General features: G+C 27.3%; 5 protein-coding genes across 15 annotated transcripts in view; all 5 read left to right on the top strand.

Moving 5' to 3' along the window:
* Nucleotides 1-84: 84 nt before the first annotated feature.
* LOC145188090 (solute carrier family 23 member 2-like) lies at nt 85-14,524 on the top strand. 5 transcript variants are annotated; one of them, XR_016454459.1, is made up of 13 exons: nt 85-480; nt 1,139-1,298; nt 2,795-2,952; nt 3,134-3,225; nt 3,494-3,529; nt 3,783-3,811; nt 7,785-7,941; nt 8,825-8,849; nt 8,985-9,078; nt 9,970-10,111; nt 10,478-10,720; nt 11,276-11,549; nt 13,769-14,524. XR_016454459.1 is itself a non-coding variant. In XM_090093927.1 (13 exons), the coding sequence occupies exons 2-13, from the start codon at nt 1,146-1,148 to the stop codon at nt 14,062-14,064; spliced, it is 1,710 nt and encodes a 569-aa protein (XP_089950053.1). In that variant the 5' UTR covers nt 85-480; nt 1,139-1,145; the 3' UTR covers nt 14,065-14,524. The 5 variants fall into 5 exon arrangements, 4 of the variants coding, with proteins under 4 accessions (XP_089950053.1, XP_089950059.1, XP_089950066.1 ...); XM_090093927.1 differs by having other exon boundaries at nt 10,478-10,731; XM_090093933.1 differs by having other exon boundaries at nt 10,478-10,731; nt 11,276-11,384; nt 13,769-14,264.
* A 76-nt stretch (nt 14,525-14,600) lies between these two features.
* On the top strand, nt 14,601-18,700 carry LOC149893213 (sugar transporter SWEET1-like). Its single transcript, XM_090093950.1, has 6 exons — nt 14,601-14,737; nt 16,865-16,942; nt 17,111-17,234; nt 17,492-17,650; nt 18,209-18,328; nt 18,417-18,700. The coding sequence occupies exons 1-6, from the start codon at nt 14,643-14,645 to the stop codon at nt 18,513-18,515; spliced, it is 675 nt and encodes a 224-aa protein (XP_089950076.1). The 5' UTR covers nt 14,601-14,642; the 3' UTR covers nt 18,516-18,700.
* Nucleotides 18,701-18,977: 277 nt separating this feature from the next.
* Nucleotides 18,978-21,860, top strand: LOC149893214 (glutaredoxin-like protein C5orf63 homolog). 3 transcript variants are annotated; one of them, XM_090076840.1, is made up of 4 exons: nt 19,236-19,378; nt 19,494-19,553; nt 20,247-20,372; nt 20,446-21,860. In XM_090076840.1, the coding sequence occupies exons 1-4, from the start codon at nt 19,274-19,276 to the stop codon at nt 20,491-20,493; spliced, it is 339 nt and encodes a 112-aa protein (XP_089932966.1). In that variant the 5' UTR covers nt 19,236-19,273; the 3' UTR covers nt 20,494-21,860. The 3 variants fall into 3 exon arrangements, with proteins under 3 accessions (XP_089932967.1, XP_089932966.1, XP_089932965.1); XM_090076841.1 differs by lacking the exon at nt 19,236-19,378 and adding an exon at nt 18,978-19,219 and having other exon boundaries at nt 20,247-21,860; XM_090076839.1 differs by having other exon boundaries at nt 20,247-21,860.
* A 569-nt stretch (nt 21,861-22,429) lies between these two features.
* Nucleotides 22,430-24,216, top strand: LOC145188123 (G patch domain and ankyrin repeat-containing protein 1 homolog). Its single transcript, XM_080064691.2, has one exon. The coding sequence runs from the start codon at nt 22,472-22,474 to the stop codon at nt 23,612-23,614; it is 1,143 nt and encodes a 380-aa protein (XP_079920817.2). The 5' UTR covers nt 22,430-22,471; the 3' UTR covers nt 23,615-24,216.
* Nucleotides 24,179-26,180, top strand: part of LOC145187800 (uncharacterized) — a 29,472-nt gene continuing 27,470 nt past the window's right edge. For 4 of the 5 annotated variants that reach the window (XM_090084960.1, XM_090084968.1, XM_090084974.1 and 1 more), the window contains exons 1-3: nt 24,179-24,362; nt 24,637-24,710; nt 24,872-24,887. In XM_090084960.1, the coding sequence (XP_089941086.1) occupies nt 24,242-24,362; nt 24,637-24,710; nt 24,872-24,887 (211 nt within the window). In that variant the 5' untranslated portion in view covers nt 24,179-24,241. The remainder of the gene's footprint in view (nt 24,363-24,636; nt 24,711-24,871; nt 24,888-26,180) is intronic. The other variant, XM_090084987.1, reaches the window with a different exon arrangement.

Below are 26,180 nucleotides of genomic sequence, written 5' to 3' on the forward strand. Positions count from 1 at the left end.
TTTGCTTTTAAAACAATTATTGACTCCATGAGGGAAAGGGATGGGGGGGGGGGGGGGAAGGGGGGAGAGGGGCTTCGGTGCTTTCGCTACAGGACTGCCGAAGCATTACATTACATGAAAAATTACTTACGAATTGCATTTTCTAATTCGTTAACTCTAGCCAAAGAGTTCTATGGTATACCTGCTCTTGTTTTTGAAAAAATATGAGATGGGCGATGTAGGAAAAGGGGTGTTAGGGTGGTGCTGATTATTGTCATAACAAATCGGTTGGCTACATACAGCACTAACATTTTAAGAAATCAAACTCATCTAATACGATTTAGCCTAATACGATTTATCCTAAATTTAGAAAAGCAAGTTAATTTTTGTAGTTACTGATATTTTTATGTTACTTTGATATTGACAGGCATAATCTTAAAACAAAGGAGCTGAGTTTATTCAAGATTTGTTTAACTTTAATTCATTTAACGTTTATTCAAGGTTTGTTTAGCATTTTTTATTCTTTTTTCTTGTTTTGAATTTATTATGATAAGTTGTCATTCAAGAATATTAGAGCATGGTAACCTGCAACTTTTTTCAGAATTTAATAGTTGGTATTATACAGATATTCATGAATAACCTAAAAACACTCCCCAGAAATGTTTAAGGGACAACTTCTGAGTAACAAAAAAGAATGTTTTGTGTTAAGTTTGAATCTCCTGCAGCTTTATCTTGTTAATCATATGTAGTAAGTAATTAAAAGGGCTTCATGTAGCTCTTTTTATTTGTAGGAACCACCTGGGAACATACACTTGAGCAGTGTTATCAAACTAATAAGGCCAACAGATTGAGTAAATGCTAACATGTAATGATATCAATCTTATTGCTAATTTTGATTGACAAGCATGGTTAAGGGGATCAGTTTTTCATCTTTGTTATCTGACACTCATGTTTCCAGTGGCAATTCAAAATAATGTTCATATACACAGTGAAATAGATATTTCTCACTGCCTACATTAGATTGAATCTCTATAATACCAAACATTTGGTTCAAACCTAATCCTGCTCTAATGAAATTATTTAACATGTTTTATAGTGTATTGCATTTGATTGGAAAGGTATCAATAAACTTTCTATGTTAATATTTTTAAATTTATAGATAGGAAATGGATGAAGAAGAGTCAAAAGATCTGTTTCCCAACATGATAAAAAGTGTTGATCAGCAAATTGCCTCTAACCTCAATGAAAAAAGGTCTGCTTTGCTATATGAAATAGATGAAAACCCTCCTGTTTATCTTTCTATAATGCTTGGGTTTCAGGTAAGTAACGTGTTCGTGTGTGTCTATATCTATAATTTATTGAACATTCTCCTCAAACAAACAAACAAAATTAAATTTTTGCTTACTTTATACCTGTTGCTGTTAGCTTGTGCTTTTTAGGAAATTTGCATAACTTTTCTAACATTTTTTTCTTGTTGTTGTTTCAAAATGAATTCAAGGAAAGCTGTAAAGGCTTTTTATTTTTATTATTTTTTTTCTTTTGATTCTGATTTAAATTACTATTATTTCTCCTTTTTCTTTAAAAAATTTCCCTTTCAAACCATCTCCTTATCCTGATTTATCAAGAATCCTGTCTATTTCACTTACTAACTTGATCTTTCTTGATCAATTCAAGCAAAACTTGATGACATAAGTTTTGTTTCAATTACTTGATGTGAAACGTGTGAGAAATTCAGTAAATTCTTCCATAATTTTATAACTTTTGTAAAAGTTTCAATTATTCTTTCTTATCTTTCTTTCTTATGTTTTTGGTAAGATCTATTTGCTGGCATATAATATGTAAATCAATTTGTAGAATGATGAATATGAGCTTTGAAACCATATGCTCATTTATATTCATTTCTTACTGTTTAAAGAAACTAGAACATCACTTTCCATGTATGAGATATATCCAAGAAATGAGTAGATGTCAAATGAATGAATTATTTGTTGGTTAATTTTACTTGATCAACACAAAATACTTTGAGATCTTTGACTTTACTTCTAAGTAATTCTGATTTGAGTAAAAAGTGCACTGTTCACCATTCACATTACTCAAATTTTTTATTACCTGTTGACCAACTTAATAAACGTTTTTTAGATTTTTAAATTTAAAGAATGTTGACAAAGTGCTAGGAACCATGTCTGTATTAAACAAAACAAATGTTTTTAATTACAGCCAAATTCCTAATTGTGATTAGAGTAATCCCATCTATTCTTAAATTATCAATTCAATTAAAAGAAAATTTCTGTTGAAAATTTCCAATTTCCAACTCTAAATATGAAAATTCAACATAAAAAATAACTTTTTATTCATAAAAATCTAATAGTTTGATTTCTAATAAGGACATAAGACTGCTTCTGATCACACAATAAAAAGGGATGGAATATGGTTTTCTAAGTGATTTTTCTAAGTGTAGCTCAAATTACTTTAAAATGTAGGACTAGTTTATGTTACAATTATGAAAATTATTTAAAATAAAATTATTTATTAAAAGAACGATAATTGCTCTTTTTTGATCTAAAGCATGCCAACTAAAGTGACAAATATGTAGTTTTAATTTTTTTTTCTAAATTTTGCCAAATAAAAAAAATTTAATTGTTGTGCAAAAAATTTAAGTGTTGTGTTTTAAATATAGATTACACCTTTTTTGTGAATGACAAAAAATTTTAAATAAACTGAAAATGTTGAATAATTAATGTTGTTAAATAAACAATCTTGTTTGAAAGATTATAATTTTATATGCTTTATGTATATATTTAACATTTAAACCTAGCATTACCTGACAATGTTTGGAGCAACAATGGGTATGCCATTAATTCTTGCACCAATCATATGTTTTGAAAATGAACCTATTGTAATTGTGAATATCATGAGCACTACATTCTTTTGTTCTGGTATTATAACATTGCTGCAAACTTCTATAGGCTGTAGGTACTTGTAACATTTCTTCAAACTTCTGTATTAACTGTAGGTACTTTTTTTACTATAAATGCAATATAAAAGATAGCCTCAAGTTAATAAACAAAAATTGATTTTAGCCAAGTAAATAGTTACTAAAAAATGTGTTGATATTGCAGTTAAACACCATTTAATTAAACAAATTGCTTTCTAGATTGCCTATAATTCAAGGTGGTACTTTCGCTTTTGTTGCTTCAGTAATGGCAATAATGGCATCAAAAGGTGATTGCCCTTCTAATACTACAGGTATAAATTTTTATTCTATAAATTTACTTTGATGTTTTTATTGCTAAAAATTCAATCAATTATAAATGTAATTGGTTAGAAGATTACTTAAAAAGTTTAGTAAAAAATTGTTACATTCTTTGCTCCTACTATATTTCTTGTTTAAATTAGCATGTAATTTTCTTAAAATGTTTAATTTACACCTTACATGTCTTTTTGCCCTTTAATTCATATAAATGATTTAAAGAGGAAATAAACATTAACAGATGTAAAATTTCTATTTTTTTAGCCAACTCAAATGTCACCCACAACATGACTGCAACAGGTAGATTGTTATGAAAATTAATAGTGGGTTCAACAAACTGTGAAAATTTTAATAATTTAATTTTTGTAATGAACTTTTTCAATAAAGCAAATAATGATGTGCTACTTAAATGTTAAAAAAATATTTACAGTCGAAGCTAGATTAGTTCTTATTTTAATCTCTGTATTAAAATTTCAGAATTTAGTTTGTTAATCTTTAAGTATGCTATCTGTTTTAGTTCAAAATAACCTTTTGCTTTTATTAAATGTTATAGATCCTGAATGGAAACTTCGAATGCAAGAGGTGAGTTTTATTGTTAATAATGGTTTGTAATGGCACAAAATTAAAAATCAAATATCTGCAACAAAAATGAATTTAAAAAATATATAGTTAATTAGATTTTAAAAATCACTTATTCCTAATAAAAATTTAACTTTTTTAGAAAAGAAAATGGTTTGCCAAATATCCTAGTTCTTGTTATTCAAATAATCTAGTTACAATAAATGGTTCTTGTGGCTCACTCTATAAATATTAAAAAATTTTAATACTATAACGTGCGTGTAATTGATTCGTAGAATTTATAAAACAAGAATTTATAAAACAATTTATAAAACAATGTACCCAAATGATACTAAAACAGAAAAGCGACAATTACAAGCATGAGTCACCTGTATATCATATAACACAGTTTCTATTTTTAGAAATGATTTATTCTAAACATATTTACATGTTAACATTATTCTACGAATCAATTACACGCACGTTAAATAAAAATGCGTGTTAAAAAATAATTACTTTTACATTTCTGTTTTTAACATAAATACTTTAAATTAAAAAAAGTTAAGTTTGATGATTATCAATAAATCTTTAACCATTGTCTATACTATATTTTTTCACAAAACACTTGAATAAAGAACCCTTGTGTGAAAAGTTGGTTCTCTTTACTTTACAAGAATTTTAGCCTTATAAACCAAGAACAAAAAATGAAAAAGAAAATTTTTTGTTTATTTTTGAAACAAAAAAAAAAAAACAAAAAAAAAATAGAAGAAGAAAAAAATACACTTAAAATAAACAATTATAGATACCTAAAGAGGGCATATTTGTTCTATTTTGTGGTGCAAAATATTTATAAAAATTTCCTTTTTATCAACCTTTACCAAAGTAGCAACATTGTGAATAATTGCGTTTTAGCTTGTGTTGCTTTTTACTAGAAATGACAAATCTTAATCGTTGTTAGGTTTGTATTTTATGAATTTTGTATTCTAAATTACAGAAAGTGGTGTGCAAGTTGCAGCCATTTTTATGTGAAAATTACTGAAATGCTTAGAAAGTCAAATGGTTTTAAGAAGCATTTATGGCAAAAACATACAGGTGTATATGAGCTACACAAAAAAGGTTGAGGTTAGTTCTTTTTTTAAAAAAATTTGATGAATAACTTACAGTATCTGATAGGTATTTCTTCTTCCAGATAGAAACTTTACTAAATTTTTATCTTACTTTAAAGTCTTACAAATCAACAATGCTACAAAGGCATAAAGTGTTAGTGGTCAACAAAATATGCTTAAGAACTATGCAAAAAAAAAGTAGTAGTTGTGTGTGGAATGGCTGTTTTCAACTGAATTTTATTGAATTCTGCAGGCCACTGTTCCAAAAAAATGACTTGCTACCTAATCTTTCTGACCTAGAGAAACACTCTAGGTTTCTAGATAGTACATATCTAGAAAATCAAAAAAATACTTATCTCAAAATTAACTAATGGCATTTGACAGTATTTAAGGTTTTTGCTATTAATGGCATGTAAAAAAAATGTAAAAAAAAAATAGTAAGTAATTTAAATAAGAAATTTTGATGACATTTTCTTTTTTATAACTCATGATAACATCAGGTACAGAAAAAGCTATGCTAAAATATTACTTGCCATTAAGAAAAATAAAACTTTTTTGAATCTTGAAGTCTGAAAATTTAAAATATGCAATTAATAATGCAACAACTAAAAGTGGAAAAAAATTCTTGGAAAGAACACATTCAACTCAAAAAGTCACAAGTAAATGTCTGACTTGTTCAACTTCAAAGGATTTAAGTGTAAAATGTAAGCTTTTACTTGCTGTTTTTAAGGAACTTCCAGAAACCTATGAGAATGTCAAAACCATCTTAGAATTTGTCCAAGTGCACCGAATCAGGCTTTTCTTGACTTATGATATGAAACTTGCAAAGATCATGTAGAATTCAGTTCCATGCTAGTTCATGCCCCTGTACTTGGTGTGATGTTGATGCAAAGAACCTTACAAGCTGTGGAGCTTTTAGAACTTTTGTATCTGTCAAGAAAAACTGAAGCATTTGTCTCTTCTGGTAGTGATAGCAAAAAAGCAAAAAGATTTAACAACACTGTTTATTCTCCAATTATAAGCATGCTTGATGATTCTATCATTAATGACCTTATTCCTTCAATGGAACTCTGTCTGCTCTGGGAGTTGTGAACCATCTGCTTAAATCACTCAAAGATTCATGACTTAATACTGACAAGTAACTGGCTGCACTTCACATTCAAATCAAGCCATACAGTGGTGGTCAGTTGGCAAAATTAGATTGCAGAATGCTCTTGAAAAACATAGACTTTCCTCAACAGCATGCTGAAAGAGAATCTACATTCCAAGTTTTTGGTTTCATTTACACATGTGAAAGTTCAATGCAGTTGATAAGTGTTGCTTTAGAGATGAGTATGATAAAACCTACTTTGAATTCAAGGAGTTCTACATTACTCTCAATAGACCATCTATAACACCTAAGGTTCACACAATCTTTTACCATATTCAGCATTTTGCCAACAGAATTAAATGCTCTCTTGGAATCTTCAGTGAACCATGAACAGAAGCTCTTCATTATAAGTTTAAGCTTCACTGGCAAAGATCCAAATATTTTCCTGGTCATCCTTAACACGTAGAGTACTTGACCAGCTTTCTGGTTGATCTCTATAACAAATACATGTGAAGAGTGAATAATTTGAACTCAATAGCAGAATGATAATAATTATTTCAATATGTAGAAAAAAGAATTTTTTTTGTTTTTAGTTATAAGAATTTTCTCATCTTCTGTTTATTATGTCAAATTTTGAAGTGTTTATGAAGGAAAATGTACATTGGAATCATAAAAATTCTCAAGTAGATTATTTTGTACTTTGCCATTAATAGCAAAAATTTTATATACAATTTTCTCTTTTGGATGCCATTATTGATTTTGGGATTAGTATTTTTTGATCCTCTAGGTACCAAGCCTCCAGAGGGTTTCTTGGTGTCAGAAAAGTTGGGTAGCTTTTAGGAAGCTTAGGTAGTTTTAAACAACTTTTTAAAAAGTTGGGTAGTCATTTTTTGGAATAGTAATTCAATGTTTAGTTACTTCTTGTTTAGTTAATTTGAAAAAAACAGTCATTTAAAATAGCTTAGTAAGCACTAGGTTTGTGTGAGTGACTTGATATGAACAGATTGATGGTACATTTATTTCTAGTAGTTACAGCTGCTCATTTATCCACTGTAAAAAATGTCACATACTGGTCTCATTTGTGTCTTTCAAGGACTCTACACTGGGGTTCATATTAGCTGCTGGGATGATAGAATTTCAGTTCAAACTGTACTGAATACAAGTGGTATACATATTGGTATATAGTGTTATATTTCCAGGACATTTACAAGATTTCCTTTTAACAGCAAAGAATTTGAAATGACTTTAGACAATAAAAGAATTGGGGACAATTTTGATATAAAAAACTCACTTTAAATTAAGTTTGACTGCAGTTGTCTGTAAAGGTCAGCTGCAGTTATGCTCTAATGAATGCGAATGTCAGATTAGACAAAACAGCTGGGCATGTTAATCATTTTTCTGTAAAGCATCTGGTATTTTGGAACTTAAAAAACAGAAGTATTTTTTATTGTTCAAAATGATGTGTGTGATCTGTTTGTTGATGAGTCAACATAATTTTGGTGCTTTTTCTCCATTTTTTCATTTTTTTTTATACTTAATCATTTACAGCCTAAGAATTGTAAAATAGATACATTTTGTGCCATTACTTTTATGCCACCTGTTACTCAAAAAATTTATAATTATATGTTTTGTTGTAACAAATTGTTCAAAGGTTTGTTGTTTTTTTTTAATTTTTTTTTTAAAAATTAAAAAAAAAATAACTCCCATGTAAGGCTTAGCAATAGAAGCTGAATTTATACTATCAAACTCTTTCTAAAATATTTCAATGAGTTTTAAAGTTGTACTCTCTTTTACTCAATAGGTTCAAGGTTCCATAATTGTTGCTTCATTATTTCAAATCTTGATTGGTTTTAGTGGAATAATTGGATGTGTTTTGAAATACATTGGTCCTTTGACAATTGCTCCAACTATATGTTTAATAGCACTACCTCTTTATTCAACCGCTGGATACTATGCAGGTTTGATTACTTTTTCTTCAAAGTTTTTTATTGACATTCATTATGATTGCTATTATTATCATGCCAAAAATGTTACAAATCCATGAATCTAGTAAACAAGAGAGTGTAGCTAATATAAACTATTGCCACAGTAAATCAAAGAACAGTAGGAAAATTTAAATTTTAAGTTTCATAGACAGCAATATTTTTTTTATTTAAAAAATAATTAACGATTCATTGATTTCTCAATTGAACTAATTTGAATTTAACTTATCAGTTGATTATTGATATGTAAAAATAGGTATTTTTTAACAATACTTCTAAGTTAACAAACAGTCACAAAGTTGTATAAAAGTAAGTTCTGAAAAATATATTATTTACTGATAATAAATGTCACTTTTCTATTTGCTTACAAAATTTTTAATAGGAGCTATTAAAAATTTTGTAAGCAAATATAAAAGTGGCACCATGTTCAAGTCACCAAAGTATTGTACAAACAATGACTTTCAATCTGTTAAGTATCAGAGCTCAATGAAATACTGAAATCAAGTGTTCATTACATCATTGGTTTAAATATACAGGAACAGTCTATGATTATCAGTGTTCAGGAAACCTACCAAAAAAAGTATAGTGTCAATTTTAAAAAATTGTAAAGAATCACAGCACATCATTATAAAAAAGTAGAAGCTTTTTAAAAGATGTCAACAAATCTACAGACCATAAAACGCTTTTAAAAGGCAGTACTCAAAAAACAGAAATATGGGTGCATAATTTTTAGTCAGTAGTTTGAAAAGTAGTTTAAAATAGCTAAGAGTGATGTTTATGATGCTAAACAAATCACCTCAGAACAATTATTATTTATATGATTATTTGATTATTTTCTTTGTTTTTTTTAATATTATAGGATCACAATGGGCAGTTGCAATTCTGTAAGCTTTTTTTTTCTTATTATTTTATAATTTGTAATTCAGCCTTAATATTTATTTTATTATAATTTGAAATTCAGTAATTATATTGCTTAATAACTTAGTAACTTTAAAATGCATATTTTAAAAATATTTTAGGACAATGTTTTGCATTGTACTGTTTTCACAAGTTCTTAAGAAGTACAGTCTACCATTATTTAATACTAGAGTACATGTTTTTGAGCTCTTCCCGGTAATAGTTTAAGATGTTTAGTTTAATTTTTTTTTTTTTTTTTAGTTGTTCTACTTTAATGTAATGCTATTAGGCACCTGCATTTGTGTCTGATTTATATGATAAATATGAGCTCCATATGATTTTATCTAAGTTTTCATACAATTTTTTTTGTATGGATTAATATGAAATTTTTGTACATATCATTTTTTATCAAAGTTTTTTTGAAATTTTCTTATAATTTCCAATAACATTTTGAATAATTTCTGTTATTTCTGATGCACAATTTAAAAAGTTTTTTTTATCTAAAGTTAACAAAAGTTATCTGAACTTGTGAGAGTTAGCTAAACTTCTAAGAATTACTTAAAATTAAGGTAATATTTATTACTTTTATAAAAATTAAAAAAAAAACTTAAAATCCTTTTGTTAAGTTATTTCATCTTCTGGTTACATTTTTTACATTTTTTACATTTTACATTTCTAGTTTACATTTTTTAACTTTAAAGTTATCTTTTTGTTTTTTTTCTTTTTCTTAAATTTAAAAAACCTAATAATGAAATAAATTAAACCCCAGCAAATAAGACAGATAACTTACAGACCAAATATCAACTTATTAACTTTTACAATAAATAGCCTTAAATACAGTCCCATATCTCATATGAATATTAAGATATTTAGCATTACTGTTTACTAAAATACAACTGATATTGAATTCTTAAAATTATAATTTATTTAAATAAAGAAATGACTGTTTTTATGTATATTTCTGTAAACTGAAAAATTTCATTTTAACTCATTTTATCCAAAACAGATACAATTAACTTTTCATTTAAGTTTGTGTTTATTGCCTTTTAAATTTATTCATAATTTGTAACGACATAAATACAAGTTACAAACATTTTCTCAACTAAGGTTTTGTTTGCAATTATCATTGGATGGATTCTTTCTTTCATATTAACTGCAACTGGAGTAATACCAAAAGGTTCTCCTGCCAGAACAGATTATCGTAGTCAAGTACTAGCTCATGCAGAATGGTTTCGTGTTCCATATCCTGGTAATTATTAGTTCTTTTTTAAGTTTTAAAGATTTTTTAATATCTTTTTTTTTTCTTTTTGAAATGATTTAGATTTTTCATTTTACATCTTAATTTAATTAATCTTAAATATCTGATGTCAAATTTCATTAAAGTTATTTGATCTGTCAAGTCTTGTTAAAGTTATTTGATTGGTCAAAAATTATTACAATCATTTAATTGGTCAAAATAACATTACAGTTATTTAATAACAGTCAAGTATATTACAATTATTTCATTGCCATTAGTCATATGCATTACAATTATCTCATTGACAATTGTTTTACTAACAATTATTGAAATGTATTCTTTTGTCTTAATTCTACTTTGAGGATTTTGTTTTCTTAGGTCAATGGGGTGCACCTTCAGTATCTGCAGCAGCAGTATTTGGTATACTTCCAGGTGTGTTGGCCTCTATGATAGAATCTATTGGAGATTATTACGCATGTGCTCGTATTTCAGAAGCTCCTCCTCCTCCCAACCATGCAATTAATCGGGGCTTGGGAATAGAAGGAATTGGATGTGTGATTACTGGTATTTTTGGAACAGGAAATGGCACAACCTCATACAGCGAAAATATTGGTGCTATAGGTATCACGAGAGTGAGTTTAAGTTTAACCTTCTAAAGAACTACATTTTTGTTTACATTTTTTTTTATCTAATATATATTTTTATTTGTGTATTTTTAAAAAAGAACTATTGAAATACTGCATAAGCTTAATCTAGAAGTTATCATTTAACACATAAATCTTAAGAACAATATTAACAGTTTTATTAAAAAGTTATATTGTTCAATTGGCTTTTAAGAAATGATTGCTATGACATATTACAATGGTCATACAATTTTTTTCTTTAATAAAAAAATTATTGCAATAGTTATACAATATTTATGCAATAAAAAATTCATTTTAGCTTTTCTAACACACTACTGCTCATTAACTTTATTATTTGATAAAATCAATCTAAAGTTTCTAATAAAGGATAATCAAAAGTTTCTTTTAAAGCTCTCTTCTCTTTGTATGATTTTCATAATAACAAAGTTAATGCCTCTGAATAAGTTTATTTGTAAAGATATATCTTTACAAATTATAGTATAGTATAGTATACTTTTTGTAGTATATTTTGATTCTTATTCACTCATTTAAGGTTGCCAGTGTTCGTGTTATACAGTGTGGCGCAGTCATTATGATTTTATTATCTGTTATTGGAAAATTCGGGGCACTATTTGCTTCTATACCGCACCCTGTAATTGGAGGTATGTTTATTATCATGTTTGGAATGGTGTTTGCATTTGGAATTTCTTCATTACAGTTTGTTGATTTAAATTCCATGAGAAACCTGTGTGTTCTTGGTTGTGCATTTTATTTTGGAATGGTGTTGCCATCATGGGTTAAAGTTCATGGGCATCAGATAAATATTGGTAAATTTGAATCCTTATGTCAATTATATATATGCACACCAAAAGTGAGCAAAATAAAATTATTGGAACAAGAGCTTTATAGCATTGTTTTTAAAAAAAAAACAACTACAGTATGCGACAAAAGTGTTTACATGTTTTTGAAAAATATTCTTTTTTAAAATAAATGATTGAAATACATGTTTATATATCAATATATATATACCAAAATAAAGGTAATTCATTGTAGTTTCATGTTTTGAGCCTGAATTTAAATGAATGAGAAGTGTTTATAGCAAATTATTTATTGAAACAAAATGTCAGATGTAAACAGTTTTGTCGCGATTTATGCTATTATTAATTTTAATGCGAAATTAATACTTTGTGGCTATATTTTTAATTTGTTTAAATAAAACATATCTCAATTAGTAATAAACTTATTTATTTAAACTTAAAATTCGTAATGTAAACAACAGAAAAATTATAATTGAAAGAATGAAGAAAGTGTCGAAAGAAATTGAAAATTTAGCTGTTCAGAAGCTTAAATCAGGATTGTCTCTTCGTGAGACAGGACGAGAACTTAATATATCTTATTGTTTAGTCTATAAAATTAAGAAGCGAAACGATATAGAGGAGAAATGCAACAAAAATGGACGCAAGAAAATTTTCACTACTCGAGATCAGAGAACAATTTCTAGATTAATCATGACAAATAAAGCAAAATCAGCACACGATGTAAAGAAACAATTAAATAATGCTCAAGGTACAGTGGTAAGTACTCGAACAGTGCAGAGAGAACTCAAGAGAATTGGATTCAAGGCAAAAAAGAAGATCAAGAAACCACTGCTAACACCGAAACATCGTAAACAACGATTGGAATTTGCAAAGAAGTATGAAAACTGGACTTTTGCTGAGTGGAGTAAGGTGATTTGGACAGACGAAAGCAAGATTAACTTGATTGGCTCTGATGGCATTCGATATGTATGGAAAAAAGCTGGAGAAGGAATTTCTGATCGTGACTTTATTCCAACAGTAAAATATGGCGGCGGAAAGTTGTTGTTTTGGGGGTGTTTCTCTTCGTCTGGTGTTGGTAAAATCGTAAAAATTGATGGAATAATGGACGCGAAACATTATATTGACATTTTAAACAATGGCTATTTGCCTAGTTTACGAGGATGGCGAAAGCAAATTCGTTCGACACTTTTTATGCAAGACAATGATTCAAAGCACAAGGCAAAAATTACATTAGAATTCCTAAATTCGAAGAAATTTAAGATTCTAGAGTGGCCTGCGCAAAGTCCCGATCTTAACCCGATCGAGAATCTTTGGTCTATTGTGAAGAATCGAGTTTATAATTATGAAACAAGAGCAGCCAGTCGACAAGAATTATGGGAACGAGTTGAGTATGTTTGGAGTTCGATAACTGTTGAAGAATGCAAGAAGTTGATTGGTAGCATGCCTGCGAGAATTGCAGCAGTCATTAGAAGTCGTGGAGGCTACACAAAGTATTAATTTCGCATTAAAATTAATAATAGCATAAATCGCGACAAAACTGTTTACATCTGACATTTTGTTTCAATAAATAATTTGCTATAAACACTTCTCATTCATTTAAATTCAGGCTCAAAACATGAAACTACAATGAATTACCTTTATTTTGGTATATATATATTGATATATAAACATGTATTTCAATCATTTATTTTAAAAAAGAATATTTTTCAAAAACATGTAAACACTTTTGTCGCATACTGTATAAAGCAAGTTATGTTAACATACTTTCTTTTTTTTTTTTGGTCAAATAAAAATTGTTAAAACCATATAGATGAATGTAATATTTCAATAATTTTATTTGCATTTTTTTAGTTTTAACATCAGTCAAATTAGAAACTTTATTTTAGTTCAGGTTTATTTTAGTTCAGGAAATTTTTTTAACAACAAAAAACTAATGGACCAAATCAATAGTGTTAAAAGTTTATATCAAAAATTATTTTAAATACAATATTGGACCTCTTTTTGCTTTGATTATAACTTCCAAATATCTTGCAATTAATTTAACCAAATTTTTGGTCTCTTTTGGGTCAATTTGATTTCAAGCTTTCAAAATTTTATTTGAGATCTTCTTTCTAAATATTTTCATCAGAACATTGACATCTAATACCTTGGTCAGAACTTTGACATTTTAATGTTGTATCTATTGGATCATTCAACAACACTTTCTATGATATGAGGTATTTATTTAGGTGTAGAGTGGTTGAATCAAATTATTCGTGTATTGTTGATGAGCAATATGGCTGTTGGAGGAACGATTGGTTTCATTCTAGATAACTTGCTTCCAGGAACTTCTAAAGAAAGAGGTATCATAAAATGGAGGGATAACCTTATGCCAGATGGTAATCATAAACCTCTTGCTTCTATTCATGTTTATGATCCTCCTTTTTTAACAATGAAGTTTATGAAGTCAAAGGTGTGTGAATATATTCCATTTCTACCATATTATGCTGATGAGAATCTTTCAGTCCAAAATGAATGCTTATAATCCTGATTGAGAAAATGTATATAGTTAGTAGCTTCAAATTAGTTGCTTGAGAAAAATTAAAACCTTAACTTTTCTACAATCATACTTTAGGACCTAATTTTTTATAATTATTTGCATTTTATATTTGTAATTAAATGTATAATTTCTAAGAAATTTGTCAAATATTTTTTTCACAACTTTTATAATATATCATAGTTTTATTCAAATTTTTGTATAAATATTGTAATGTTTTGATATAGTTTTTGCATTTTGTGCTTTTTAAAATTTTTTTTTTATTTCAGAAGTTTTTTTTTTCCTTTTTTTTTTCAGAATATATTTTATTTTACTAGAAATGTCAAAAAAAAAAAAGTATTGGAATTTCGGTATTATAATATAATTTTTGATGTAAAAGTTTTTTACAATTAATTGTTGCATTCCCTGCTTGTAAGTTGTACTTCTTAATTCCACTTGTCTATTGCATTAGGGTTTTGTTTTGCTCTGTCTTTTATCAGAAATCAAATGTATGAGTTAGTTTTTTCGACAAATCAATTTCATTTTGAATAGATTATTTATGAAAGATACATAGGCTGCTTGCCAAAATGATTGACAGTTCCTTTTTCGAATCTGAGTTGTTTGCTGTGTGTGTTCAAGGATGTGCTCTTATCTTTACTATCGGATTTTTTTTATCTGGCAGGTTTGTATCTTTCTTACTATCAATTACTTATGTATTTTTTATTTGCATTTTAGATGAAATATTTAAAATAAGATAAAAGCAAGGTAATAGTTGCATTTTTACCTTGTATAGTGGTTTTCATAAATTTAGATGCACTCTTTTTTTTTTAAATTGATGTAAAGATAAAATAAAAGTACTACCGCTATGTTTGATATATAAATTAGTAGAGGAAGTGAAATTTATTATAGAGTACCTTAATTTTTTTTACAGGATGTTTATTATATTTACTCATTCTATACCAATTAACACAAAAAAGTTAATTGATAAGCTTGATTTTATTTTATTCATAAATTTAGATGCACAATCAAAAAAGTCTTATATCTTGTTAGTTCTAGTTAATTAGTAGTTTTTTTCCCATATTTCTCATTAATAGGCCTAAATTAATTGATTTTGTCAAAAAACCTTATATAAATATAACTTACCTGGAATTAGTTAATCATTATTTAGTAAATAAACAAAAGTTAAGTTAGTTTTACAATAAAAACACGCGAAAAATGGGCAAAAGATGTATCACTCAATCTGAAAGATGTCAAATTATTGCTCACATCAAAGAAGGAACCAAAAGTAATAGAGAAATCACCAGGTTAATTGGAGTTTCTGAGAAATGCGTTCAGACAACAAAGTAAAACTTTCTTCACACTTGTGGTGCCAGCAAGAAAACAAGGCCAGGTAAACCCTTGTCAACCACCAGAAAGGACGATAGTGCTGTCAGAGCTAATCCAAGAATTAGTTACAAAGAATTTAATACAGAATTCAATACAACGCGAAATACATCTATTTCTAAAAGCACAGTCCGCCAAATGCTTATCAAATACAAGATTGGAGTCTATTCTGCTTTGAAGAAACCGCTCTTGCGTCCATATGATAAACAAAGGAGACTAAAATGGTGTCGTGAAAGAAGGTATTGGACAATAGAACAATGGAAAAACATTATGTGGAGTGATTAGAGTAACTTTGAGCTTATCAATCGCAAATCTAACATAACAGTCAAAAGAATGGCTCACGAAAAGTATTATGCCAGGTACATTAGACCGACTGTACAAAGTGGAGGAGGCTTGATAGGAATCTGGTCATGCTTCAATTACAAAGGTGAAGTACTGGAAAACAACCTAATTCCATCAATTAACCTGCTTATGCTCAATGATAAACCATGGAAACTTCAACAAGATGGCACTACTGCACATACTGCATACTATACATAGGAGTGGTTCAACGATAATAATATCAAGACAATAACGTGGCCTCCTTACTCACCTGATTTGAACCCAATTGAAAACATTTAGAGTTGGATTGACCGTGAATTGGCAAAGGTTCAAATTTCCACACTTGGCCAGCTGAAGGACATCCTTAAGGAGACCTGGTATCTCTATACCAGAGGCGATGTGCAAAAATTTGATGAGTCTATGCCTAGAAGAGTTCTTAGTTGCATTAAAGCAAAAGGCGGATACACAAAATATTGATTGGTTCATAAATTATGCCTCCTAATGTATTGTGCGTCTAAATTTATGAACAATTTTTTTGTCTTATTTTTTTAATACCATGTAGTTGTACCTAATTATTATTTAGTATTTGTATTTTTTTTTGTAAATTTTTTTAAAATTTTGTATTCTGCATGTATTTATCTAATAAATAGAAAAAAACTAAACCAAAATTTTTTTTTGCTATTGTTTTATCGTTAAAAAACTAAAAATTTCTATACTCAAATATGAGTGCGTCTAAATATATGAAAACCACTGTATTAACTATTTTACTGGAAAAGTAATCTGTATATTTAAAAATTAAATACTGGGATAAACAAAAAGAAATAAATTTGAAATTATAGTTTTTAAAGATTTTTTAAAATAGATAGATAATCAAAATAAAAATTTTAAAAATTTCACATAAAATTAGTTGACAAATTTAAAGTAAAATAATTTTTTCAATATTAAATTAATTTAAAAAAAAACTATTTAGAAAACTCAATATTGCACATCTTTAAATACGATGCAGAATTTTAGTGAAAAATTAGCTACAAAACCTGTTATATCATCTATGTTATGTAATATGCTATTCAACAAACACTAATTTAACTTTAAAGGATTTTTTTAGTATAACTTGCATGAAGATTCATCACCAGAAGTCTGTAAAAAATGTCAACTTTCTACCATACTTGACAGCTTTTCTGAAGTTAGTGAAAAAAAAAATTTTAATCTTTTGGAAAGATTGAACTCAGTCTACGTAAATTGTTCTGTGAAATGTCTTTTCTTTCTTTGTTTTCTTTTGTAATTTTTCACTTTTGTTTGGTTCATTAAAATAGAAAAATTTTTGCACAATTTTTGTTGTTGTTTTTTGTAGTACGTTTCTTTGGTTTGTGTATGGCTCATTAAAAAAAGACAAGCTGCTGATTTTTGTCAATAGTGTAGGATGCATACTTCAAGCTGGTTACATTTTTGTTTTTATCCAAAATTGTGACCGAAAGGTGGGTTTGTTGTTTATTTGTTAAGTAATAAATAGATTTTTATGATTTTTTAAGGTCCTTAATATTTGAAAGAAAGTATCAAATTCCTTCAACACATGGGCTTTAAAAAATCTTTTTAATGTAATAATACATTAGGAGGTAATTGATAAATGACTAATACAGATCAACTTTACAAAAATTTTTCTTTTTTGTGCTAATAAAGGTTTTGTAATTTTTCTGATTCAATTTTTAGTTTTAATTGCTAGCTCTTTATTTAGCAACATTACACAAAAAAAGTTTTTTTACTGGCTTTTACATGTGTATGTGTTATGGTTTTTGCTCAATTTGGTCACATTTTCTTTGAAAAACTACTGGTTCTTGCATGGGTGGCTTGCATTGTTTCTGTATTAATGTTTGCATCTCCATTATCTACTGTTGTAAGCAAAATTGTTACTTTTGTCTGAAGTGTTTTTATTGAGAATTTTATAGCTTAAAATGACTTTTAATGAATAGAAAGTAAAAATTATTTTGGTCTAAAAAATAGTTGGTTATTTTATAACATATCATTTCTGTTAAGATCTTAGATAAATACTTAACCATTTTAATAAGACATCAAATTTTAATTAATTTGAATGAAGATTTGTATTGGAGTTTGCACTGTTTTTTTTTTGGTTTTTTTTTTTATTTTTACAAAATAATTGATTTTTTACATGATAAGTATGTGCTATAAAATTTATGCTTTTTTTAGTTAGTAAAATAAAAATGTGGTTCAAAATAAAAAATGAATAGTAGGCTTTTGAAAGTTTTTAACTTAGAAATGTTTTACAGAGAATAAATCATTATGTTTGTAACTTAATATCAAAAGAATAGGAAAGTGATTTGTTTTACTATCAGATTTTGATATATCTTTATATTAGTGCACAGTATTAAGCTGTTTAATGAAATTTATTCATCCATATTTTTGTTGTTTACTCTTTTAAGTTGTTGCTTTATAGAGAGAAGTCATGTTAACACAGAATGCTGAAACTATTTCATTTCCTTTATCATTAATGACATGCCTGACAACCATCAGTTGGTTTATATATGGCAGTATAAAACATGATAATTTTGTTCAGGTTCAGTTTTCCTCTTTTTTTTTTTAATATCTCATTGAAGTGAAAAATATTTTACTTTTAATTTCTTTTTGCTAATTGATTTATTTAGTTTCCAAATGCACTTGGCTTTATGCTGGGTTTATCACAGATCTATTTCATATACAAGTTCAAAAATAACAAGCAAATACGTACCAATTTAAGTATTTAGTGAAGTGCATGTGAAATTGTTATGGACAAGATTGAATTTTCACTACTTTATAGAAAAAACTATAAATTGGCTTCATGTTTGTTTCTTGTTATCTTAAGTGAACTTTTCTTACTTTTGGGGGAAAAAAAAGAATCAAAAGGAATAAAAGTTGTATTTATCTTCAATTAAAAAATGATGCACAGAAATGTTTTTTTTATTATTTTTTTTTTTAAAAGATTTGATTGATAAAGAATTTTGTGTTTTATTTTTTTGTAGTTTTATGTGTAATTTTTTATCTTTTGCTTTATATATATATATATTTATATATATATATATATATTTATATATATATATATATATATATATATATATATATATATATATATATATATATATATATATATATATATATATATATATATATATATATATATATATATATATATATATATATGTAGTTTATGTAAAAACACTTACAATAAAAGCAACTACTTGGTGTCCAAAGTTTTAAACCAGTTTAAAATTTTAGTCAAAAGAATAAAATACAATTGTGTACTAATGAAAAAGTTATCTTAATGTCCTATATATACAACACATTTTTTTTATTGATTTCTTTGCAAGAATTAATATTGTGCTAAAAATTTGTTTTATGCAACATGGTTTCAGTGGAGAGCTTAGCAAAGTTCCATACATTTCCTAAAGAATTGGCTGCAATTGTTACTTATGTAAATCAAATTGTATTAAAATTTATTTACAACAGATTTTTTTGGTAAATTTAGATGATAAAAAAATTTCACTTGTCAAATTTCTTAAAGATATTTTTCTCCACATTTCGTTATTGCAGTTCTTTTAAACCTTTGCCTATTGTTACACTGTACTCAAAAGTGAGTTGTTTAAAGTATGATTTTTTGCTTTGTTATCTGTAAAAACAACAGATTCATGACTTTTGTTTTGCATGTTGTCTTTTTAAAGACTACTAAGAAAGTCTTTTATTTTCAGGCAGAAAACTGTTCATTGTGTGATGAAGCAAAAATGTCTCTTAAGAAGTTTGATGGACTAGTGGGTTCTCTCTTTTCTTTATTTTTCATTCATAATAAATAAAATGCAATTCAACATGATTCTTGGTTTGAAATTTTTAGTTATTAAGTTAACATAAAAATACTTTTTTTTTCTTTAATCAACTCAGAATATTTTTCATTTTCATAAACATAATAAACTTCTTCATCCTTGAGAATTATGTTTTAGACAAAATTAAACCACATAACAATCTCAGATAGATTATTAAAAACCTATTTTGCCTACACCATGTTTTCTTTGTATATATTTTCTTTTTTATATATATACACACTCATATCTGTGTGTATACATACATACATACATACATACATACATACATACATACATACATACATACATACATACATACATACATACATACATACATACATACATACATACATACATACATACATACATGCATGCATGCATACATACATACATGCATACATACATACATACATACATACATACATACATACATACATACATACATACATACATACATACATACATACACTCTAAGTAGTCTATAACTTTTCAAAGCAGACAGCTTTGTTAAATTTTTTCTTACTTCTACTTGTAATTTGTTAGAAAATTTAATGTATAATGAATTATAATTTTGTAGACTATGTTTAGATATATTAATAAAGTAAAAACTTTTTAGTGTTGCTTTTATGTTGTTTTACCTAACAGTTTGTACTGGAGGAAGTTGATATAACAGCTGCAGGTAATGAAGCTTGGTATGAAAAGTATAAGTATGAGATACCTGTTGTTCATTTAAATGGCACTGAAATCATGAGACACAAAGTTTTTGAGAAGGTACTTGCTGATGCCCTTGAAATTTTGAAGAACAAAAAAGTCAATTCCAATAATTAACTGTGATTTCCTTTAGGAGCAGAGCAGTATGATGCTCATGAATTCAGACTGCTCAAAAATGTAAAAAGAAATACATTTACTGTTTTGAGTATAAAGTCTAACTGGTTTTTGTTCCTGAGAATTTGAGAATAAATGTTTTTTCTGTAAACAAAAATATTCTTTAAATTTTTACATGTAAACTTTTTCAAAAGTTTAGCCTTTTATCTATTTTAACAGATTTCTTATTTGAATTTTTAGTTCAATCTTAGCATTTAGCAATAAATGTCAAATTCAGGCAATTTTTCTAAAACTATTTTTTATTTTTTTTCTTACTTAAAAATGATAACAATCTCAATAATAGCAAACTATGAAATAAATTAAAAAATAGAAATTTCAAATTTACTCTACTTTCCTATAAATTTGCATATAATTCTGTGATTTATTCAAATCAATTAAAGGCAATCAAAATTTTGTTGCTTTTTTAACATTTTTTTTGAAAGTTTATATACTTAAGCTAAGTAAGTGTTATTTAATGATGTTATTTTGTAACACTCAGCTCAGACATTATTGAACTATATAACAAATAATATTTTGTACATGGTTGATTTTCAACATTTATAGTTTTTTTTATCTTCATTTGATTTTTATCTTTATTCAACTTTTTTGGAAAAAATGATTTAAGTAACAGGTAATAAATATTTTTTAAAAATTCTGAAATAATTTAGCTTCTTACATATATTTTTAGCTTCTTACATATATTTTTAGAATTATGAAAAAATAAGCATTGGAAACAGAAATGCAATAATCATTTTGCACAAAGAACATTTCATTAGAGAAATTGCAAAGAAATTGAAAATATCCTACAATGGAGTTCAAGGGATATTAAAGAGATTTTTTACCCATAGTAGCCTGGATTCTTATCAAGTTGGACAGATGACTTACAAGGAACCATGAGATATTGAAGTGAGAGGATTATAGAGATATTCTGAAGAATAATGCAAATTTATCAAGGCTACATCTAATGTCCAAAACATACTGCAATGGTATGTAGAGAAAAAATACAAAAAAAAAAAAGAATGTGAGTGCTTGATATAAATTAAGATATGCGCACCTCAATCTCTGGATTTGAACTCCATGGAAAGAATTATAGACCATAGTCTTCAAAATGATTGTTTCTAAAAATTAATTATTGGGGCTATCTACAATATGCCTGGAAGAACCTAACAACAACTGTACTGGAAAAATGTGTATCAAGAATGCCAAGATTCTGTGAGGCAGATATTAAAAGAAATGGAGATTTCTTTGATGAAATTTTTTTTTAGTATCTATTTACCTCTTGGTCTGCCATCTTTAGTTATAATACTTTGAAATAATACAGTTTTCTCATATTCTTACATGCAAACTTTGTTATTATAAAATTTTTACATTTTGTAAATCAAAGAGAAAACACAATATTTATAAAGGCTCTTTGATTTTTTCTTTGATCTTTTTTATATATATATATATATATATATATATATATATATATATATATATATATATATATATATATATATATATATATATATATATATATAAAATTTTTAATACATGAAAAAACTTTGAATATTTATGATAATATTAAACTGTGAGCATTTAAGTCACTAAGTTTTCTTACATTTTCTGCATTTGGTCTTAGATTTGGTTAAGTTTTCTGCAATTTGGTAAGGTTCACAGGACTTACCTTTATATACAATATAAAATTTATTACTACTACTTACCAATACCACTGTCAGACCTTGAGAGAATTGAGATGTTACTGTTGTTTTCAATCTCAGAACTTAATTTAATAAACCTATAATCTAATTGATTCTTAGATTTGATATTGATGATAAAAACATGCTAAAATATATTAGTTTTAAAAACACAAACTAGTCACTTGTGAAATTTACACAATACATACTATCCAGTACACATTATGCATATGCCATATATAATGTGTATAATTATGTTATGTAAGACTTTATTAAGTGTTTTTTTTTTTTTTTTTTTTTTCTTTTACATCTATTTTATTTGTTTAGAAAATGTTGACTAAACATAAAAAAACAAGTGTTGTTAAAGATCGAGACTCTGTTCTGCAAGAGTATCAATCCAGTTTTGTAACTGCAAAATTGGTGAATGAAACAACACCACCTTCTATTTGCCCACAAAACCCTTATAATGAGAATATAACTGGAAATGAGATTAAAGAATTTTATGAAAATCTTGTTAAAGAGGATTCAAGAAAAAAATTTAAACGCAAAATTTCTGAAACTATTAATAGTGTGAATAAAAGATTAACCAAAGTTAAAGTCAAAGAAGAAATAAATGAGGAAATAAGTAGTAGTACTGACAATCATTCTTTGTTTACCGATCCTGTTACTGTGAGAAAACTAGTGAATGATTTGCTTAGAGCCTCATCGAGTGGGAATAAAACAAATGTCATTAAATGCGTTGAAAATATTAGAGAATTAACAGATTTTTTTGCAATCTTAAATGGTCGAGATGAATTTGGGTGGAATGCACTGATGTGCGCAGCAGCAGAAGGACATTTAAATGTAGTTAAGTACTTAGTGAAGGAAGGATGTGAATATAAAAATGTGTCAGATAATTCTGGGATGAATGTATTTTCAATTTGTGAACTAAAAAACCATTTTGAAGTTTATGTTTATTTATCAGACCTCGAAAATAAATACCGCATTAATCGTAAAAGTGAAACTATATGTGACACTGGTTTAAAAAATGACATTACCAGCGACCCTTTTTTAAAATGCAATTTATGTGACTCAAGCTTTCTTCTTAGTGAGCGTCTGCAACATGAATCTTCAGTGATTCATATATTTAATGATAAAAATAAAGTTGTTAGTGATATTTATGGTATTCCAAACCATAATATTGGTTTTCAAATGATGTTACGAAGTGGTTGGAATTCTAGCGGTGGTCTTGGTCCAGATGGTTCTGGTCGTAAAAATCCAGTGAAATCAGTTATCAAACAAAACAGACATGGTCTTGGTCTTGTAAAAAATGACTCTAAAAAGCAATTTCATTTTGAACCTTTTAAAGATCATGATATTCTTGATAATAAGACAATTCAAGGAAATCATTTAACTAGAAACAGTGAAAATCACAGAGAAAAGAACAAAGCTTGGGAAATAAATATGAGGCGATACATGTCCTCTGATTTCTAACTTCTTTAGAGCCTTTAGACTTTTTTAATATGTTTTCTCTTTCTTCTAAAGGTATCAAGTAATTAAAAGATGATTTGATAAAACAGATTTTCATTTAAAGAGTCAAAATAAATGCTTGTCAGATTTTTTATATTACAATAAATATGTAAATTTTACCTATCAAAGTATATCAATAAATTTATGTAATACTTTATCAATAAATTTATATGATACTTTATTTTAAATGTTTTTTGTGAAAAGGTTTTTGAGAGTAAAAAACTTATCACATTTATTTTTTATCTTTATTTTTACCTTTTCTTTCTATTTCTTTTCTTTTTTTTTTATTTACTGAAGATTTTAACAAAAACTTTCTTAATCTTGTCAAGCTTATTTAGTATTTGTAACTTTTACAAGCTTGTTTAGTATTTTTGATTTGTTCTTATTAACTTTGCTGATATAAATAAAATTACATTTTCTCATTCCACTTTTCCTGGTGGGTGTTACCCACCAGGAAAAGTGGAATAAGTTGTGGCTTAAGAGTTTTCTAACATTAAAAAAAAACGTAGCCTAGATTTAGTATTTTAGCATTACTTTGGTAATTTATAAAAAATATAGTTTGACAATTTTTTAAGTGATTGCTTAAACAGTATGGAAGAAGTTAGTGAGTGGTTTGCTCCCCCTACACCAGCAAGATTAGGTATCCAACAGATTGCAATTAGTCCTGAGTGTGATGACGTTCCAATTGATAACTCGCTAGTTTTCCTAACAGGTTGAGCTTTTTTTTTTCTTATTTGTTTTGGTGGCTGTTAACACGGCTTCCTCTTTAAGTTTTTTAAGATTTCTTTTTCTGACTCCGTAATGAAATGCTTATTTTGCTTTCGACACTTTCTATACTTACTCGCAAAGAAATGAGTTTCTTTATAAGGCGAATGTCAGCAATAGTGATAATAATGATTCTTCCTTCATTTTTATCGTTTGTCATTTTTATACCTTGCAAACCTTGAATATTTTTTTTATGAATAAAAAAAAAGTGTTGCATACAGGTGAGGTTGTGGAAGCTCAAAAATATCAAACTAACCAACTGTCTAACAAACAGGATTTACTTAACTGTCTTCAGGTAACAGGCCTTTACTCTTTGGAGTTTTTTCTTCTTTAAAAAGAACTCATTTTTTTCATCTTTTTTTTGTTTGTTTTTTGTTTGTTTTTTTTACACGTTTTATTTCCTTTTTTTTCTTCTGCATTTTCTTTTATTTCCTTTTTTTTCTTCTGCATTTTTAGTTGGAGTTGGAAACTGGTGAGGAAATTTTTCTATTGAAGATTTTTTTTTTTTTACGAATTTAACTTTCCATCTGCTTTTTATCTACTAAGGGTACATCTCTATGTGAGTAAAGATTAAATGCCTGACTCAAAATTATAATTTGTAAAGAAGGTATGTTCATTAGGGTACAGCGAGAATTTTTTCTTCTAAAAGCTTAAGAAAAGGTGTATTCTTATGTAAAATCAAATTTTAAATTGGGTTTCCTTAAAAAAAATATTTGATCGGAAAAAGTTTTGATACCCAAATTTTCACTTTTAGAAATTGCAAAATTTAGTAAAATCTTATTTGTCACATTAGTCCTTTATTATGTTTTACATGTCCTTCTTTTTCATTGCGATGAAATATTAAATGCAAATAATGTTTCTAGACCAATTGCAAGCTTTTTTGATACTTGTTTCAAAGTCATTATCTTGCATGAATCTTACCAGCAATGCAGATTCTGGACATTTCAGGGGAGAGGGTCTTCAATTTTCAATGAGGTTTCAATGATTAACAAATTGGCTTATAACAGTTGTTTTTTTTGTTTCATTAGAAATAAAGGTGGTGCCAGTGATGCGGTTTCCCCAAAAAATAGGAGGTCTATCCCATCTTACTCAAATAATATTTTGATAACACTACTATAACACTATTAAAAAAAACAATAAATAAAACAACATATCTTTCAAATCTATTGACATTGAAAATTTATTAAAATTTTTTTCTTTGTTTTAAAAGCAGGTAGCAACTCTCTATGTTAAGCTCTAGCTCTAATATATCCATCTCTTGCATCTGGTCCAACTACTGACATGGATGCTACTGTCACTTGTTTTACAGCACGCTCGGTACTTTGAGTATGAATTTTAGCAGAAGGAGTTATTAGAGGTGTCAATCTTAGCAATACCAACTTATCTTTAGTGAGCGAACAAGTAAAAACAGGTTCTTGTACTACACCATTTTCCCATTTGACTAGCTCTTGAAGAGTAGTTGCTTCAAAGTTCAGTTTAGGTATTTTTCTTGGTCTGATTCGCATGTCTCCAAGGATGTTATTACCCCTTTGTTCCAAAATTCGGTCAACTGCAAATTTGCGGTCTTCTGCATTATTACTAGATAATAAAGAGATTCATAAACTTTCATGGTTCGCATACCAAGCGCCTAACTGGATGTACGGAGTCACAATTTCTCTTACTATAACAGGTTGATTTCTAAGAATTCTCAATTGAGACAGAATGTGATTGGAAGCATCTTCAAGTCTGTCTTTAACTTTAATGTCAAAAAAAAGTTTAAAGTAAA

Source organism: Hydra viridissima, unplaced genomic scaffold (genome assembly GCF_058129835.1).
Source record: "Hydra viridissima isolate aposymbiotic clone 2 unplaced genomic scaffold, HvirCarnegie_v1 scaffold_1, whole genome shotgun sequence".
In the NCBI taxonomy this organism is placed as follows: domain Eukaryota; kingdom Metazoa; phylum Cnidaria; class Hydrozoa; order Anthoathecata; family Hydridae; genus Hydra; species Hydra viridissima.

What these genes read in the sequence shown, in the direction of transcription:
- LOC149893214 (XM_090076839.1), top strand. Translation starts at nt 19,274, where the DNA reads ATGATAAAAAAATTTCACTTGTCAAATTTCTTAAAGATATTTTTCTCC. An exon ending in TTGTTACACTGTACTCAAAA is followed by an intron (nt 19,379 to 19,493) that starts GTGAGTTGTTTA and finishes TTTTATTTTCAG; the next exon opens with GCAGAAAACTGTTCATTGTG. An exon ending in TTAAGAAGTTTGATGGACTA is followed by an intron (nt 19,554 to 20,246) that starts GTGGGTTCTCTC and finishes TTTACCTAACAG; the next exon opens with TTTGTACTGGAGGAAGTTGA.
- LOC145188090 (XM_090093927.1), top strand. Translation starts at nt 1,146, where the DNA reads ATGGATGAAGAAGAGTCAAAAGATCTGTTTCCCAACATGATAAAAAGT. An exon ending in CCACAACATGACTGCAACAG is followed by an intron (nt 3,530 to 3,782) that starts GTAGATTGTTAT and finishes TAAATGTTATAG; the next exon opens with ATCCTGAATGGAAACTTCGA. An exon ending in ATGTTTTTGAGCTCTTCCCG is followed by an intron (nt 9,079 to 9,969) that starts GTAATAGTTTAA and finishes TTCTCAACTAAG; the next exon opens with GTTTTGTTTGCAATTATCAT.
- LOC145188123 (XM_080064691.2), top strand. Translation starts at nt 22,472, where the DNA reads ATGTTGACTAAACATAAAAAAACAAGTGTTGTTAAAGATCGAGACTCT.
- LOC149893213 (XM_090093950.1), top strand. Translation starts at nt 14,643, where the DNA reads ATGATTGACAGTTCCTTTTTCGAATCTGAGTTGTTTGCTGTGTGTGTT. An exon ending in GGATTTTTTTTATCTGGCAG is followed by an intron (nt 14,738 to 16,864) that starts GTTTGTATCTTT and finishes GGATTTTTTTAG; the next exon opens with TATAACTTGCATGAAGATTC. An exon ending in CATCTCCATTATCTACTGTT is followed by an intron (nt 17,651 to 18,208) that starts GTAAGCAAAATT and finishes GTTGCTTTATAG; the next exon opens with AGAGAAGTCATGTTAACACA.